Source organism: Mustelus asterias, chromosome 4 (genome assembly GCF_964213995.1).
Source record: "Mustelus asterias chromosome 4, sMusAst1.hap1.1, whole genome shotgun sequence".
Taxonomy (NCBI): domain Eukaryota; kingdom Metazoa; phylum Chordata; class Chondrichthyes; order Carcharhiniformes; family Triakidae; genus Mustelus; species Mustelus asterias.
Window position 1 is genome coordinate 45442200 of NC_135804.1, and position 18229 is coordinate 45460428.

An 18229-nucleotide genomic window follows, 5' to 3' on the forward strand; every position below is an offset into this window, starting at 1 on the left:
TCTTGACATGTTGATATCTATATAAATAAAAACAAATAGCAAAACATTTAATACATGTTGAAGCTTTCTTGATCCATTCCAAACATAATTGTATTAAAATGTTGCTCAAAAGTCAATAGAAAATGCTTAACTTAAACTAGTGGAAACTCTGACAACAAACAATAGTGTTATAAATTTGTGTTCCATTTGTGAGGCTCATTTAATAATGTTCAAAATAAGATGTAGGTAATTAGCCTTACCAAAGGAGATGGTTATCATCTAGCAATGCTGCTGTGATATTTTTGTTCATAACCACACCATACCTTAATGGAACTGTGAAATCAATTTCTTTCTATTGATTTTTTTTCCCTTACCAGTAGTTAACAAAATTCTTCTTCAAGAGAATGACAGTTGAGTCTCTGATCTAAACTCTGTTCCCTAGCTACTGATTCCGTCACTCTTCCTGTCAACTGAGTAAACCACTCTGATTGTAACCTTGGTGTTAGGCTCAACCCTAAGCTGAACGTTAGACCACGTATTCATTACATAAGTAAGAGTACCTGTTTCCATCTCCCAAGCAACACCTGACTTTTCCCCTGCTGTTCAAAAATGAAAACGTATTATTTTCCACAATATTGAGTTATTTACTTCAGTCTTATTTTTTGATTATTCTATTTAAAATAACTCAACTGGAGGCACTCTGAAGAAAATGGCCAGCATGGTGGGAGTTTTAACAACACCGGGTTAAAGTTCAACAGGTTTATTTGGTAGCAAATGCCATTAGCTACCAAATAAACCTGTTGGACTTTAACCTGGTGTTGTTAAAACTCTTACTGTGTTTACCCCAGTCCAACGCCGGCATCTCCACATCACAGCATGGTGGCACAGTGGTTAGCACTGCTGCATCACAACGCCAGGAACCCGGGTTCGATTCCTGTCTTGGGTGACAGTCTGTGTGGTGTTTGCATGTTCTCCCTGTGTCTGTATGGGCTTCCTCCGGGTGCTTTGGGGAAAGGGGGCTGCTGTTTTGGAGAGTCAGTGCAGACTCAATGGGTTGAATGGCCTCCTTCTGCACTGTAGATTCTAGGCAGAGTTGAAAATATTGGGTGAAATACTTCATAAAATGCACTTCAACATGGCATTCAATAAAATTATTCCAGTTGTAATGCTGCAGGTGCCTTTAGTAAATGAGATTCTCAGTTTGATAATTGAACTTTATTCTTTTGGTGTGACATTTTCTTTTAACTTCTGCCTTATCTGTCCTCTGTTTTCTATTAATTAATTTTTTTCAAGGAAATAACACTGATTAAAAATAATGGGAAAGTTTGTAAAGCCTTCTGTTTTTGTTTCAGTATTTCTTCGTTGTTCTGAACCTGTGTTGGTATCACGCACTGAGACAAATTCTAGAAAGAAAACTGTTGAAGAGATTACAAAGCGTGCACATTCCAAAGGAAATTGGCCTCAGGTATTTTAACCATGTGACCAAATGTGATTATCTAAACTCTGGCAGTTTTAGACATTTGTTCAGTATCAAAACTGTTTTGTTGAAGTACCATTCTTTTTCTTTCTAGCTGATGATTTTCCCAGAAGGAACCTGTACAAATCGGACTTGCCTCATCACGTTCAAATCAGGTGAGCAAACTGTTCTGGTTAAATTTTCAAGCTTAGGTCCTTGTTTTAAATATTTACTCTACACAGAAACTTTCAAATTTGTGATTGTAATTGTCAATATAACAATGGTAACTGAGAATTTCCTGCTCATTTACTGGGGGAAAAGTTAAAACTAGAAAGAAGAATTTGATGGAATTTAAACTTCCCTTGCTCCTGCCTTTTCAGCCTTTGTTTTACAGTAATTTTAGTGTGTTAGTTGAGGGTCTATTTAAAAAGATATCAATCTTTCCCTTCCAGTCCTCAAATATGTGGCAATAAATTATTTTCTTTTGAAACTCTCAGCAAATATAATTCACAAATAATTAAATGATTTTCCAGTAGATTTCTGATACACAATTTATGTATCACTCAGTAATCACAAAACGTAACATTTGCCCACAAGTAAAATGAATTGCTAGTCTCCTAGAACTGCCTTTTATGGCAGGTTAAGAGATAGGGATAGGACAAACTTCATGCACATCAGAACACCCTAATATGTCATTGATCAGCCCCACATATTACCATATCTTACTATATTTCCCAATCTCTGGTCTCTCCAGTCACCATATTTAATTTTTTCATTATTTTTTAAGTCAAGAAGGGCACTGTTTTACATCTTCAAGAAACTATTAGGATTTTAATTGTTTCTGATGTTTACAGGCGCTTTTATTCCTGGAGTTCCTGTGCAGCCAGTACTTATTCGATATCCAAACAGACTGGTGAGTTTTTGTCCTTCATTCAATTCTTCATCTTCCATCCTCTCTTCTCAGCTAGATGCCTTGAATAAGTGAAGTAGGAAATGGGTTTCACTCTGGCTTTTACACTGCTGACTTCAGAGCATGCAGCGAGGAAAAAGCCATTGAACCTCATCAAACCTCATACCCGATGTACTGATACAAATTGTCCCAACTCATTCAGTCTCGGTTTAAGGGAATAGTTAGCTTTCTGTGAGCCGCTTGAGGCAATTGTCCAAAAGCTTCAAGATTGTAATCTCTGTTTAACGCTGAGGAGTTACTATTAACTCTTCGTAAGGAAACATTTAATCCAAGATTTGTACCCTGAGTTAATCATTATATCTTGGAAGGGTTAAGTTTGATTGTCGTATCTGCATATTAATAGTTTGGAATAAATAACACTGAGATTTATCCATTAATCCAAATGTGATGGGAGAAATAACAGTCAAGGTGCAAAATTCTGCTTTACAGAGTAATTTAATATCGTTACTATAGTATATCATGTGTGTGACTAGGCCCTAAACTTAGTTTGTCAAAGTCATACAATAACAAATGTACAGCAGGAGCCAGGTGTTTCCTTATTTTGGGCATCTTTGGAATCTTGCAGTTTATTGATGTAATTTATTTCTAAAATGCTTTGATGTTGAGAGGCAGTTTTCCACATTGTCGGGTAGATATCCATGTTGTAGCTATATTGGAATGACTGTTTCTCCATTGGTTGTGTGAGGAATAACCTAATGCTTCCAAGACCATACTGATTGCTGTTTATATTTTCTGCACCCTTTATAGCAACCTGCAAAATATTCTTGTATTTCCCTCACTAACATTACAATAGTTGGTCTCACATTTGCCGACAATGAGATTGCGATTTGTGATTCCCTGGTTGCAAGTCCAAGTCTGTATTTTTGGAAATCAGAAGCATGTTAATCAAAGTCTAACATATTGATTTATTTGTATCTTTTGGGTTTATCCTCTCTTATTCAAGTAGGCATCTAGGAGTACAATCTTTGGATTTTTGCCTTTCTTCCACCAGAGAAACAGTAGGAACATCCAAGCTGTAGCAAGAGGTTAAGATGCATTTATCACTTCATACACAGATGTGGAAACATAGAAAATAGGAGCCAGAATAGGTCATTCGGCCTTTCGAACCTGCTCTGCCATTCAGTATGATCATGGCTGATTATCTATCTCAAAGTCATACTCTCGTGCTTTCCCCGTATCCCTTAACACCCTCAGAGTTTAGAAATGTATCCACATTCACTCAATTGACCTCCACAGCCTTCTATGTTGGAGAATTCCACCAGTTCACCACCCTCCTGAGTGAAGAAGTTTCTCCTCGTCTTACTCCTAAATGGCCTTCCCCATATCCTGAGACTGTGGCCGCTCATTCCAAGCACAACCCCATTCTCCACCACCAACCCCACCCCCCCAACAAACCAGAGGAAACATCATCCCTGCATCCAGTCTGTAAAGTCCTGTCAGAATTTTATATGTTTCAATGAGATTCCCTCTCATTCTTCTAAACTCTAGTGAATGCAGGCCTAGTTGACCCAATCTTTTCTCATACAAATACATGGAAAATGTAGTATAACGTGGATAAGCATGAAGTTATCCACTTCAGTAGGAAAGACAGAATATTATTTAAATGGTGGTAAATTGGGAAATGTTGATGTACAAATGGACCTGGGTGTCCTTGTACACCAGTCACTGAAAGCAAGCATGCATTTAGGAAGGCCTTCATTGCAAGAGGATTTGAGCAGGGATGCCTTACTGCAGTTGTAGAGGGCATTGGGAAAAGCATATACTTGCTGTCCCAGGAGTCAGTCTGGTGAACCTTCACTGCACACTCTCTATGGCAAGTATATGCTTTTCCCAATGCCCTCTACAACTGCAGTAAGGCATCCCTGCTCAAATCCTCTTGCAATGAAGGCCTTCCTAAATGCATGCTTGCTTTCAGTGACTGGTGTACAAGGACACCCAGGTCCATTTGTACATCAGCATTTCCCAATTTACCACCATTTAAATAATATTCTGTCTTTCCTACTGAAGTGGATAACTTCATGCTTATCCACGTTATACTACATTTTCCATGTATTTGCCCACTCACCTTGTCTAAATCACCTTGAAGTCCCTTAACATCCTCCTCCCCATTCACATTCCCAGTGGTCAACTGCATGTTTATAGATTTTCACACTAGCTTGGACCATCCATTGAGGACAAATGTGAAGATTTAATTGAACTAAGTATTGGTTCTAATTGTAACAAAGGAAGTCGAGTAACAATTCATGCATTGGAAGAAGTTGGTGAGTGGTTCATTGAGTGCTGATAAAATACTGCATAGTAACGTTTGGGCTGTGAAGCTATCAAGCCATGAAGCTTTCACTCACTTCTGAATCTGACAATTCAGCTTCAGTGGATATATCATCAAGTCACTCTTTACTTCAAAAAGAAAATTAAACATTAAAGTTCTTCAGACAAAAATCAGCATTGTTAATGAAAGATAGATTGTATGTCAATTGGTTATGTTGTGAGCAATCTTTTCTTTCCACAAGAACCACAATGCAGAGATTAGCATGCACATAAAAAACTTGATATTTGGCAAGCATTAAGTTGTAAATCATTAAACTAATTTAAAAAATATTTTCCAACAGGACACAATTACTTGGACTTGGCAAGGACACAAAGCGTAAGTTCTTTTTGTATAATTTAATTTGTAATGAGGAAATAAAGTTGAATGTTAGCTGATAAATTAACCAGCTTGCAGGTTTATGCCAGGTTTTTAATTTTCTATTGAAAACTAAGAAAACATTTTCTGTTAAAAGCTTTGGGGGAGAGGGAAGGACATATAAAATACCTCTGTATACAAACTAAATTCAGACAAATGCAAGGTGATGCATTTTGGAGGAACAAATTTAGGTGTGAATTATATTGTAAATGCAGAACCCTTAGAAACATTAATATACAGAGGGATCTGGGCGTGTAGGTCCACAGTTCTCTAAACGTGGCAACGTAGGTGGCCAAAGGCATGTGGCATGCTTCACTTCATCAGCCGGGGCATTCAGCACAAGAGTTGGGAAATCATTTTGCAGCTATATAAAACCTTGGTTAGGCTGCATTTGGAATATTGTGTGCAGTTCTGGTCACCACACTACCAGAAGAACATGGAAGCTTTGGAGAGAGTGCAAAGGAAGTTCACCAGGATGTCGCCTGGTCTTGAGGGTGTTGACTATGAGGAGAGGTTGAATAACCTCAATCCGTCCCTGTGGCTCAGAAGGGAAGGGGGGAGAGCAGGAGATCAATAGTTATTGGGGACTCGATAGTTAGGGGGACAAATAGGAGGTTCTGTGGCAGCGAAAGAGACTCACGGATAGTATGTTGCCTCCCGGGTGCCAGGGTCTGTGATGTCTTGGACCGTGTTTTCAGGATCCTTAAGGGGGAGGGGGAACAGTCACAAGTCGTGGTACACATCGGTACCAACGACGTAGGTAAGAGAAGGGACGGGGATTTAAAACGGGAATTTAGGGAGCTAGGGTGGAAGCTGAGAGCCAGGACAAACCATGTTGTCATCTCTGGTTTGTTGCCGGTGCCACGTGCTAGCAAGTTGAGGAACAGGGAGGGAGTGCAGATAAACACGTGGCTGCAGGGATGGTGTAGGAGGGAGGGTTTCAGTTACATGGATAATTGGAGCGCATTCTGGGGAAGGTGGGACCTGTACAAACAGGACGATTTGCAACTGAACCAGAGGGGCACCAATATCCTGGGAGGGAAATTTGCTACGGCTCTTCAGGGGGGGTTTAAACTAATTTGTCAGGGGGATGGGAAAACGAGCTATAGTCCAGAAGCCAGTGTTGAGTGTAGTGAGGTACTGAGGAAGGTATCAAGGTCGCAGGAGTGTACCGACAGACAGGAAGGTGGGTTGAAGTGTGTCTACTTCAATGCAAGGAGCATCTGGAATAAGGTAGGTGAACTTGGAGCGTGGATTGGTACTTGGGACTACGATGTTGTGGCCATTACGGAGACATGGTTAGAACAGGGACAGGAATGGTTGTTGGAAGTCCCGGGGTATAGATGTTTCAGTAAAAGTAGGGAAGGTGGTAAAAGAGGTGGAGGAGTAGCATTGTTAATCAAGGATAGTTTAACGGCTGCAGAAAGGCAGTTCGAGGGGGATCTGCCTACTGAGGTAATATGGGCTGAAGTTAGAAATAGGAAAGGAGTGGTCACGTTGTTAGGAGTTTTCTATAGGCCCCCAAATAGTAATAGAGATATGGAGGAAGAAACTGCAAAGCAGATTATGGATAGGTGTGGAGGTCACAGGTAGTTGTCATGGGGGACTTTAACTTTCCAAATATTGATTGGAACCTTTATCGGTCGAATAGTTCGGATGGGGCAGTTTTTGTACAGTGTGTGCAGGAGGGTTTCCTGACACAATATGTGAATAGGCCGACAAGAGGTGGGGCAAGTACCATTGGACTTGGTACTGGGTAATGAACCGGGCCAAGTGTTAGATTTGTTTGTGGGAGAGTACTTTGGAGATAGTGACCACAATTCGGTGTCTTTCATTATTGCAATGGAGAGGGATAGGGCCATACGGCAGGGCAAGGTTTATAATTGGGAGAGGGGTAATTATGATGCGATTAGGCAAGAATTCGGGAGCATAAGATGGGAACAGAAACTGTCAGGGAAAGGCACAAATGAAAAGTGGAGCTTGTTCAAGGAACAAATACTGCGTGCCCTTGATAGGTATGTCCCTGTCAGGCAGGGAGGAAATGGCCGAGTGAGGGAACCATGGTTCACAAAAGAGGTTGAATGTCTTGTCAAGAGGAAAAAGGAAGCGTATGTAAGGATGAGAAAACAAGGTTCAGTTGGGTCGCTTGAGGGTTACAAGGTAGCAAGGAATGAGCTAAAAAAAGGGCTTAGGAGAGCTAGGAGGGGACATGAGAAGTCCTTGGCGGATCGGATCAAGGAAAATCCCAAGGCTTTTTACTTTTATGTGAGAAGTAAAAGAATGACCAGGGTGAGGTTGGGCCGGTCAAGGATAGTAGTGGGAACTTGTGCATGGAGTCAGAAGAGATAGGAGAGGTGATGAATGAATACTTTTCTTCACCAAGGAGAGGGGCCATGTTTTTGAGGATGAGTGTGTGATACAGACTGATAGGCTGGAGGAGGTAGATGTTCTGAGGGAAGATGTATTAGCAATTTTGAAAACCCTGAGGGTCGATAAGTCCCCTGTGTCAGATGGGATATATCCTAGGATTCTTTGGGAGGCAAGGGGTGAGATTGCAGAGCCTTTGGCTTTGATCTTTGCGTCCTCACTGTCCACGGGGATAGTAAGAAGTTTAACAACACCAGGTTAAAGTCCAACAGGTTTATTTGGTAGCAAAAGCCACAAGCTTTCGAGGCTCTGAGCCCCTTCTTCAGGTGAGTGGGAATTCTGTTCACAAACAGAACTTATAAGACACAGACTCAATTTAGGTTCAATGTCCCGAGGCATGGTACATTGGGGAGACCATGCAGACGCTGCGACAACGGATGAATGAACACCGCTCGACAATCACCAGGCAAGACTGTTCTCTTCCTGTTGGGGAGCACTTCAGCGGTCACGGGCATTCGGCCTCTGATATTCGGGTAAGCGTTCTCCAAGGCAGCCTTCGCGACACACGACAGCGCAGAGTCGCGGAGCAGAAACTGATAGCCAGGTTCCGCACACACAAGGACGGCCTCAACCGGGATATTGGGTTTATGTCACACTATTTCACATAAATATTTCTGCTTTTTTCCTCCTGAGTCTTTATCATGCGATCCTAGAATCAGAATTTATGTCACACTATTTGTAACTCCCACAGTTGCGTGGACCTGCAGAGTTTCACTGGCTGTCTTGTCTGGAGACAATACACATCTTTTTAGCCTGTCTTGATGCTCTCTCCACTCCCATTGTTTTGTTTCTTAAAGACTGGATTAGTTGTAAGTATTCGCATTCCAACCATTATTCATGTAAATTGAGTCTGTGTCTTATAAGTTCTGTTTGTGAACAGAATTCCCACTCACCTGAAGAAGGGGCTCAGAGCCTCGAAAGCTTGTGTGGCTTTTGCTACCAAATAAACCTGTTGGACTTTAACCTGGTGTTGTTAAACTTCTTACTGTGTTTACCCCAGTCCAACGCCGGCATCTCCACATCATGACTACCACGGGGATAGTGCCAGAGGACTGGAGAGTGACGAATGTTGTTCCTCTGTTCAAGAAAGGAAGTAGGAATGACCCTGGTAATTGTAGGCCAGTTCGTCTTTCTTTGGTGGTCGGTAAGTTAATGGAAAAGGTCCTGACCATTTGGAAAGATGCAGCTTAATCCAGGATAGTCAACACGGATTCGTGAAGGGTAAGTCTTGCCTCACAAATTTGATTGAATTCTTTGAGGAGGTAACTAAGTGTGTAGATGAAGGTAGAGCAGTTGATGTCGTATACATGGATTTTAGTAAGGCGTTTGATAAGGTTCCCCATGGTCGGCTCATGAAGAAAGTAAGGAGGGGTGGGGTAGAGGGAAATTTGGCCAATTGGATAAGTAACTGGCTATCTCATAGAAGACAGAGGGTGGTGGTGGATGGAAAATTTTCAGACTGGAGACCAGTTACCAGCGGTGTACCACAGGGATCAGTGCTGGGTCCTCTGCTATTTGTGATTTTTATCAATGACTTGGAGGAGGGGCTGAAGGGTGGGTCAGCAAATTTGCTGATGACACCAAGATTGGTGGAGTAGTGAATGAGGTGGAGGGCTGTTGTAGGCTGCAAAGAGACCTTGACAGGAAGGAGAGCTGGGCCGAAAAATGGCAGATGGAGTTTAACCCAGATAAGTGCGAGGTGATTCATTTTGGTAGGACAAATTTAAATGTGGATTACAGGGTCAATGGCAGGTTTCTGAGGAATGTGGAGGAACAGAGAGATCTTGGAGTTCATATCCACAGATCTCTAAAGGTTGCCACTCAAGTGGATAGAGCCGTGAAGAAAGCCTATAGTGTGTTCGCATTTATTAACGGGGTTTGCGTTTAAGAGCCGTGGGGTTATGCTGCAACTGTACAGGACCTTGGTGAGACCACATTTGAAATATTGTGTGCAGTTCTGGTCACCTCACTATAAGAAGGATGTGGAAGCATTGGAGAGAGTGCAGAGGCGATTTACCAGGATGCTGCCTGGTTTGGAGGGTAGGACTTATGAGGAAAGGTTGAGGGAGCTAGGGCTTTTCTCTTTAGAGTGGAGGAGGATGAGAGGCGACTTAATAGAGGTTTATAAGATGATGAGGGGGATAGATAGAGTGGACGTTCAGAGACTATTTCCTCGGGTGGATGTAGCTGTTACTAGGGGGCATAACTATAAGGTTCATGGTGGGAGATATAGGAAGGATATCAGAGGTAGGTTCTTTATGCAGAGAGTGGTTGGGGTATGGAATGGACTGCCTGCTGTGATAGTGGAGTCGGACACTTTAGAAACTTTCAAGCGGTTATTGGATAGGCACATGGAGCACACCAGAATGATAGGGAATGGGATAGCTTGATCTTGGTTACGGACAAAGATCGGCACAACATCGAGGGCCGAAGGGCCTGTACTGTGCTGTGCTGTTCTATGTTCTATGTAAACTAGGATTGTTTTCACTGGAAAGATGGAAGCTGAGGGGAGACCTGATTGATATCTACAAAATTATGAGAGGCATTGATAGGGTGGATAATAAGAGGCTTTTCCCCAGGGTGCAAGTGTCAATTATAAGAGGGCACAGGCTCAAGGTGAGAGGGGAAAGTTTAAGGGAGATGTGCAGGGAAAGTTTTTGAGTGGTGGGTGCCTGGAACGCACTGACAGATGAATTAAATGTTGTGGAAGTTCTGATAGTGGAAAAAAGTTAATGCACTGATGGTTCCTTGAAGGATAAATTGTCTCACCAAACTAAGGGAAATCTGCTTGGTCTGCTTCACTGGCCCAGAACTTGATCCGGGATGGAACCCCTATTTTCAAACCAGACAAGACAAAAAGTTATTTAGTTTCCTACAATTTTGCAGAGCTGTCCTCTGATGCAGGATCTCCATTACTCCATTTTACTTTAAAAAGACTGTTTAAAACATAAGGTTATAAAATTTTTCACATCCCATCCTTCCTACAGCTGTGACCTTGATGTCTTACCTGTCCTTGATCTTTGGATAACATTCATTATATTTCACCATGCCATCTTCCTCTGCCTCTATCGTGTTGCGTGTGAGCCCATGATTACACGGTTCCATTCCTACATCTGACATACGGAATATGTGAGAAACTATTATTAAAGACCTTACAGCAAGGCACTTGGATAAGTTAAGGTAATCAGGCAGAGTCAGCATGGTTTTGTGAGGGAAATCATGTTATACCAATTTATTAGAGTTCTATGAAGAATTAACATATGCTGTGGATAAAGGGGAACCAGTGGATGTGCTGTACTTGAATTTCCAGAAAGCATTGGATATGGTGCCACATAAAGGTTATTCCAGAAAATAAAAGCTCATGGTGTACAGGATAACATATTGCCATGGATATAAGATTGGCTAGCTGAAGAGAAACAGAGAGTATGCATAAATGGGTCATTTTCTTTTTGGTAACATGTAATGAGTGTTGTGCCACAGGGATCAGTGCTGGGGCCTCAACATTTTGCAATATATATATATCTCTTGGATAAAGGGACGGACTGAAGATACGGTTGCTAAATTTGCCGACACAAAGATCGGTAGGAAAGTAGGTTGTGACGAGAATATGAGGCTACAAGGGGATGTAGCTTAAGTGAGTGGGCAAAGATCTGGCAGCTAGAGTACAAATGAGGAAATGTGGTTTTATCTGTTTTGGAAGGAAGAGTAAAAAAAGCATATTATCTAAAAGGTGAGAGATTGAGGAGCTCTGAGATGCCGAATGATCTGAGTGTCCTAGTGCATAAATCACAAAAGGGTAGTGTACAAGTGCAGCAAATAATTTAGAAAGCTAATCGAATAGCAAGGGCAATCGATTACAAAAGTGGGGGGGGGGTTATGCACCCGTTATACAAGACATTGGTGAGACAACATCTGGTGTATTGTGCGCAGTGTTGGCTTCCTTATTTAAGAAAGGATGTAAATGCATTGGAAGCAGTTCAAAGAAGGTAAATTAAAGTGGTAAATGCGGGGTCACTTTTAACATTTAAGAAAAACTTGGACGGGTTCATGGATGAGAGGGGTGTGGAGGGATATGGTCCAAGTGCAGGTCAGTGGGACTAGGCATAAAATGGTTCGGCACAGACAAGAAGGCCCAAAAGGCCTGTTTCTGAGCTGTAATTTTCTATGGTTCTAAGGTTTATGAGAACAAATACCTGAAATGTTGTCTTATGACGAAAGGCAGGGCAGGCCTGTCTTGTATCTGCTGGAGTTTAGAATAGTAAGAGGAAACTTGGATGAAACACATAAGATCTTGAGGGATCTTGACAGGGTAGATATGGAAAATATGTTTCTTCTTGTGGGAAAACAAGGTGGAGGGAGTCACTGTTTAAAAATAAGGGTTCACCCATTTACGACAGATTAAAATAATTTTTTCTTTTAGAGTTGAGATTTTGGAGTTCCCTTCCCGGAAGGCGATGGAATCAGTCTTTGAATATTTCTAAGGCAGAGGTAGATAAATTTGCAGTAAGCAAGGGGATGAAAGATTATTGGGGGTAGGTGGGAATATGTAGTTGAGGTTACAGTCAAATTAGCCATGATCTTATTCAATGACAGAACAGATTTGAGGGGTTGAGTGGCGTACTCTGCTCCTAATTTGTATGTTTGTAAAGGCAGCCAAAGCATTTCCAGCAGTGGTTTCTCATCCATCTCGTGCAGCAGTACCTCTGCAATTCTCAACAGACCTTTAGGCTCAGTTACTTCCTAATCAGCTTTCTCAAGTATATTGATAATATCCAGCTTGATCTCTCTACTACCTCTCTCTAATCTTTGTAATGCTTTAGCACCAATAAACTGTGCATTCTGCCCCACCCTCCACTTGATGCACCATTTGTGGTGAGGCCGTTAGTGGCCCTGGTCCTATTATAGAGTCAGCAGTTTACAGCATGGAAACAGGCCCTTCGGCCCAACTTGTCCATGCTGCCCTTTTTTAAAAATCCCTAAACTAATCCCAATTGCCTGCATTTGGCCCATATCCCTCTGTACCCCTCTTATCCATGTAACTACCTAAATGCTTTTTAAAAGACAAAATTGTACCCGCCTCTACTATTCCCTCTGGCAGCTTGTTCCAGACTCACCACCCTCTGTGTGAAAAAATTGCCCCTCTGGACACTTTTGTATCTCTCCCCTCTCACCTTAAACCTATGCCCTCGAGTTTTATACTCCCCAGCCTTTGGGAAAAGATATTGACGATCTACCTTCTCTATGCCCCTCATTATTTTATAGACCTCTATAAGGTCACCCCTCAGCCTCCTACGCTCCAGAGAAAAAAGTCCCAGTCTATCCAGCCTCTCCTTATAAGTCAAACCATCAAGTCCGGGTAGCATCCTAGTAAATCTTTTCTGCACTCTTTCTACTTTAGTAATATCCTTTCTATAATAGGGTGACCAGAACTGCATACAGTATTTCAAGTGTGGCCTTACCAATGTCTTGTACAACTTCAACAAGAAGTCCCAACTCCTGTATTCAATGTTCTGACCGATGAAACCGAATGCTTTCTTCACCACTCTGTCCACCTGTGACTCTACTTTCAAGGAGCTATGAACATGTACCCCTAGATCTCTTTGTTCTGTAACTCTCCCCAACGCCCTACCATTAACTGAATAAGTCTTGCCCTGGTTCAATCTACCAAACTGCATCACCTCGCATTTGTCTAAATTAAACTCCATCTGCCATTCGTCAGCCTATTGGCCCAATTGATCAAGATCCTGTTGCAATCTGAGATAACTTTCTTCACTGTCCCCTATGCCACCTTCAATGTGTCTTTACCTTCCCAATAGCTTTGAATTAGTGCAGCTCTGTAAACTATAGTACACTTCCTGGAAGTCAAGCCGCTCCTAATTTCCTTAGTTCCAATCACACAAATGCTAAGATGTTGTCAAAATATTAGGTTGAGAAACTTGTTACAAAACTCCAAAATGCATTCACTTTTTTTTGTAACAAACTGTATTTTTGAGTGCATGATTGATTCCTTTACGGATTTCTAATACTCTTGTATTAGTTGCAGTAATGCTGCCCAACACAATTCACCTGAAACCCTTTGTATCGCTATGTGAAAGTAGGTGATCTCCTATGGGAGAATAAACAACTGGCTGAGTTTTGAGTTTTTGGGGGGGGGGGGGGAATGCCGAATTCCTACATCTAAAAATAACTGGCAAGATTTTCCCCAAGCTGTCTTGTTCCATTATCCTCATTTACCCAATCTCAACTCTACCATATGTAAATATTGATCAGTAGGAAGAGCTCACTTCTCTGCACAATTTTCTTAACTCTAAAACATAATAGCAGCATGTTAGTTGCAGGTGCAGGACAGTGACAAAGCATTTCGTATAGGATTTAAAGAGCTGCGAGCATTCATTTTATATCTTCATTATTTGGAATAAGGATTTTTCCTGGACACTAGACCATGATAATTACAGTAACAAATTAAATGTTGATGAAAGCATTCCTGGGCTAGGGAGTTTCCACTGTTCCTCTGTTGTAAGAAAGAGAATGATGTTAGAGAAGTGAACAGAGGCCAAGCTAATTCAGCATAAAAATACCATGTACCCGCAGGATGTAGACATCCATGCCAGAGATTGTATTGATAATGTCTTTTCTGAATATTATCATAGGGAGTGACAAGATATTGGCGGGCTTAAAAGTGGACAAATCTCCAGGTCCGAAATGAATTGTGTCCCAGGCTGTTGTGGGAGGTAAGGGAGGAAATTGCAGGGACTGTGATACAATTTTTTAATTCCTTTCTGGCCACCGGGGAGGTGCCACAGGACTGGAGAACAGCTAATGTGGTCCCACTATTTAAGAAAGGTTGTAGAGACAAGCCAGGGAGTTACAGACCAGAGAGTCTCACATCTGTGGTTGGGAAACTACTGGAGAAGATTCTGAAGGTGAAAATCTATCTCTCTTTGGAGAGGCAAGGTTTGATCAGGTATAATCAGCATGGTTTTGTTAGAGGAAGGTCATGCCTCACAAATTTGATTGAATTTTTTGAGCACGTAACCAAATGTGTAGATTAGGATAGTGCAGTTGATGTAGTTTATATGGATTTCAGCAGTGCCTTTGACAAAGTCCCACTTGGGAGACTTATTAAGAAGGCTAATGCACATGGGATACAGGGTGATCTGACAAGGTGGATTCATAATTGGCTTAGCGGTAGGAGACAGAGGGCAATGATAGACGGCTGCTTTAGTGACTGGAGGCCAGTGACGTACCACAGGGATCCATGCTGGGCCCCCTATTGTTTGTCATTTATATAAATGATATAGATGACTGTGGTGGGAAGTAGGATCAAAAGTTTTGCCGATGACACAAAGATTGGCCAGGTGGTTAACAGTGAGGTTGAGTGTCTTGTGTTACAGGAAGCTATAGATGAGATGGTCAAATGGGCAAATGAGTGGCAGATGGAATTTAACCCTGAAAAGTGTGAGGTGGTACACTTTGGAAGGAATAATTTGACAAGGAAGTGTACTATGAAAGGTCTGACACTGGGAAGTTCCAAAGAATAAAGAGACATTGGCGTGTTTGTCCATAGATCTCTGAAGGTGGAAAGGCAGGTTAATAGGGTGGTGAAAAAGGTTTATGGCACACTCACTTTTATCAATCGGGGTATAAATTACAAAAGCAGAGAGGTCATGATGGAGTTGTATAGAACTTTGGTGAGGCCACAGCTGGAGTACTGTGTGCCGTTCTGGTCACCACATTATAGCAAGGATGTGGTTGCACTGGAAGGAATGCAGAGGAGATTCACCAGGATGTTGCCTGGGATGGATCATTTAAGTTATAAAGAGAGGTTGGATAGGCTTGGGTTGTTTTCTCTGGAGCAGAGAAGACTGAGGGATGGACACCTGATTGAGATGCTCAAGATTATGAGGGGCATGGACAGGGTGGATAGGGAGCTGTTGATCCCCTTAGTTGAAGGGTCAGTTACGAGGGGACACAAGTTAAAAGTGAGGGCTAGGAGGTTTAGGTGGGAATTTGAGGAAAGCCTTTTTACCCAGAGGGTGGTGATGGTCTGGAATGCACTGTCTGGGAGGGTGATGGAGGCAGGATACCTCAATCCTTTAAAAAGTACCTGGATGAGTACTTGGTACGCCAAAACATTCAAGGCTATGGGCTAAGTGCTGGCAAATGGGATTAGATGGGCAGGTCAGGGCCTTTCATGCGTCAGTGTGGACTCGATGGGCTGAAGGACCTCTTCTGCACTCTAGTATAGGCTGTGCTTTCTACCTGAGGCTGCCTTGTGCTTATGCTAGCTGTTGAACCTTGAATTGTAGCTGATTTAAACCAGAGGCACAGATCTCTAACTGTAAATGTCACAAGTATGACATCAGATTTTTCCCACATTAGGTGAATATCGGCCACAAAATTAGTTGTGCAGTGTGCCCTTGCATCGAGCCATTGTCTTCTTGACTGTTTAGGTTTGAATCATTGGCATTGTGTTTTCTATGCTCCCCAAAAAGTACAAGCTTCTGCATAGTGCATGTATTTCTACAAGTCTAGTGGGACCTTGTATTTGGAGTTTGGCAATGAGGGTCCTTTTATGAGTAACCAATAAATTATTTCAATAAAAAGGTTTTTATTTGTTCATCCTCAGAATGTAGGCGTCACTGGCAGGTTGACATTTAGTGTCCATCCCTAGTTGACCTGTGTGACTGTATGGTGTTTGTCTTTTGTTGAAAACCAAATTTACTACTTTTGCTGAATTTTTTTGTCATCATTTCATTTAAATTAGAAATACTTTAGTGTAAGTCATCTTTCTTCCATCTTGTCTGAGTGAAAGCTTTATATTCCAATATGGTGGGAGTGGTCATTTGTTTAACTTGTAGGCATGGGTCCAATGTTCAAAAGAAGTGAAGATGACCTCAGGAAACGAACACAAGAACTTAAAAGCTTTTATGGAATTCTCCCCCATAGTCTCGACAAGCATTTCCATAATTTATTGCTGATCAGTTATGGAACATTCCTTTTCTAAACTGCTACAAAAATTGTTTTTTGAGATGTATTATAGAATTAAATAAAAAATAGGCGTAAAATTCATGCTTCATGCACTCTACCAATTGGAACTCTCTAACCCAAATTCTAAGGTCAGGTTTGCTGAGTGTTTTTTTGACTGGAGATGTCAACCTGACTGGTAATTGCTTGTGGTGACCCAACATCCGGTTCCTGCCTTGCATTGTCCTACAGCACCACTCGATTTGTGTGCTCCCACACCTCTTGTGACCTGGATCTTTCTGATCGGACGATGAAGCAAAACTCACCTTGCATCTTAGTTAACTAACATACTTGATTACCTAGCATCTTCCATTCCCACAGCATGCCAGATAACAGAAATTTTTCGAGAGAACATTTTTCAAAGATATTTTTCCCAACATTGATCTTTCTAGGAGATCCTCTCATGATGTTCTGAAATCATTTTGTGATAAAGTGGCCTAAGGTGACTCTTCCACTTTGCATAGTTCATCTTCTCCACTCTACAACCAGTACTTAGCCTCTGCTTGATGTCTTTCCTCAGATGCCTAGCTGAGATTTGAGTTATCCATATGGTGCACTATGGATGTTTATTTGCCATCCTATGGTGCAATAGATTGGTCACCTAACACACAACTGTTCCTATTGATGGATTGATTGCCTCATCGGTGAATTGAGAACATCTCGCTGGGGTTCATGGCTTAATTCATAATTCACAGTGTGGCTTTGACTTCAGGTTTATCAACCCTCATCTAATATAGCGTACAAATGCATGCCTTGCTCACAGAGTGGAATCTTGCTAACAGTCTTCTGCTGATTGAGGTCAGTGGAAACTATTTAGTGTTTTTGAAAGATAGTAAGACACTATGATTTAAAGATAGTGTAAACATAGTTTTTGGGTTAGTACCAGTAAAAATTACCCAGTGATTTTCTTTTTAGGTTTAAGAAAAATGACCAAATATGTTATTTTAGGAAATGGCAAAAATGGTTCACAAAAAAATTACAACTGGAATTGAATTTGGTTAAGTAGAAAACAGTTGTTTTTTTAATTTTGTCGTTTAAAGTTTAAAAACAATGTTTGTAATGTCCTGTTGCGAGATTAATCGGCAACGAAGGAAGTTGCAAACAACTTGTATACTTGCACCCATTTCCTGTTCATACTAGAGGTAGTGGTTTCTAGTGTGGGTTTGCTTATTTTTTTTAAATAAAAAGGTGGCGGTAGAATAGTACAGGTGTGAATAATCAGCAAGTTTGCGGATGACACGAAGATGGCTGGAATTGCGGATAGCGAAGAGCATTGTCGGGCAATACAGCAGGATATAGATAGGCTGGAAAATTGGGCGGAGAGGTGGCAGATGGAGTTTAATCCGGATAAATGCGAAGTGATGCATTTTGGAAGAAATAATGTAGGGAGGAGTTATACAATAAATGGCAGAGTCATCAGGAGTATAGAAACACAGAGGGACCTAGGTGTGCAAGTCCACAAATCCTTGAAGGTGGCAACACAGGTGGAGAAGGTGGTGAAGAAGGCATATGGTATACTTGCCTTTATAGGACGGAGTATAGAGTATAAAAGCTGGAGTCTGATGATGCAGCTGAAAAGAACGCTGGTTAGGCCACATTTGGAGTACTGCGTCCAGTTCTGGTCGCCGCACTACCAGAAGGACGTGGAGGCATTGGAGAGAGTGCAGAGAAGGTTTACCAGGATGTT

At 41.6% G+C, this 18229-nt stretch overlaps 1 protein-coding gene across 1 annotated transcript in view; it reads left to right on the forward strand.

The window, feature by feature from the left end:
* Positions 1 to 18229, forward strand: part of lpcat2 (lysophosphatidylcholine acyltransferase 2) — a 73158-nt gene that overhangs the window by 19748 nt on the left and 35181 nt on the right. The window contains exons 4-7 of the mRNA XM_078210908.1: positions 1332 to 1444; positions 1551 to 1611; positions 2290 to 2348; positions 5015 to 5049. Coding sequence (XP_078067034.1) covers positions 1332 to 1444; positions 1551 to 1611; positions 2290 to 2348; positions 5015 to 5049 — 268 coding nt within the window. The remainder of the gene's footprint in view (positions 1 to 1331; positions 1445 to 1550; positions 1612 to 2289; positions 2349 to 5014; positions 5050 to 18229) is intronic.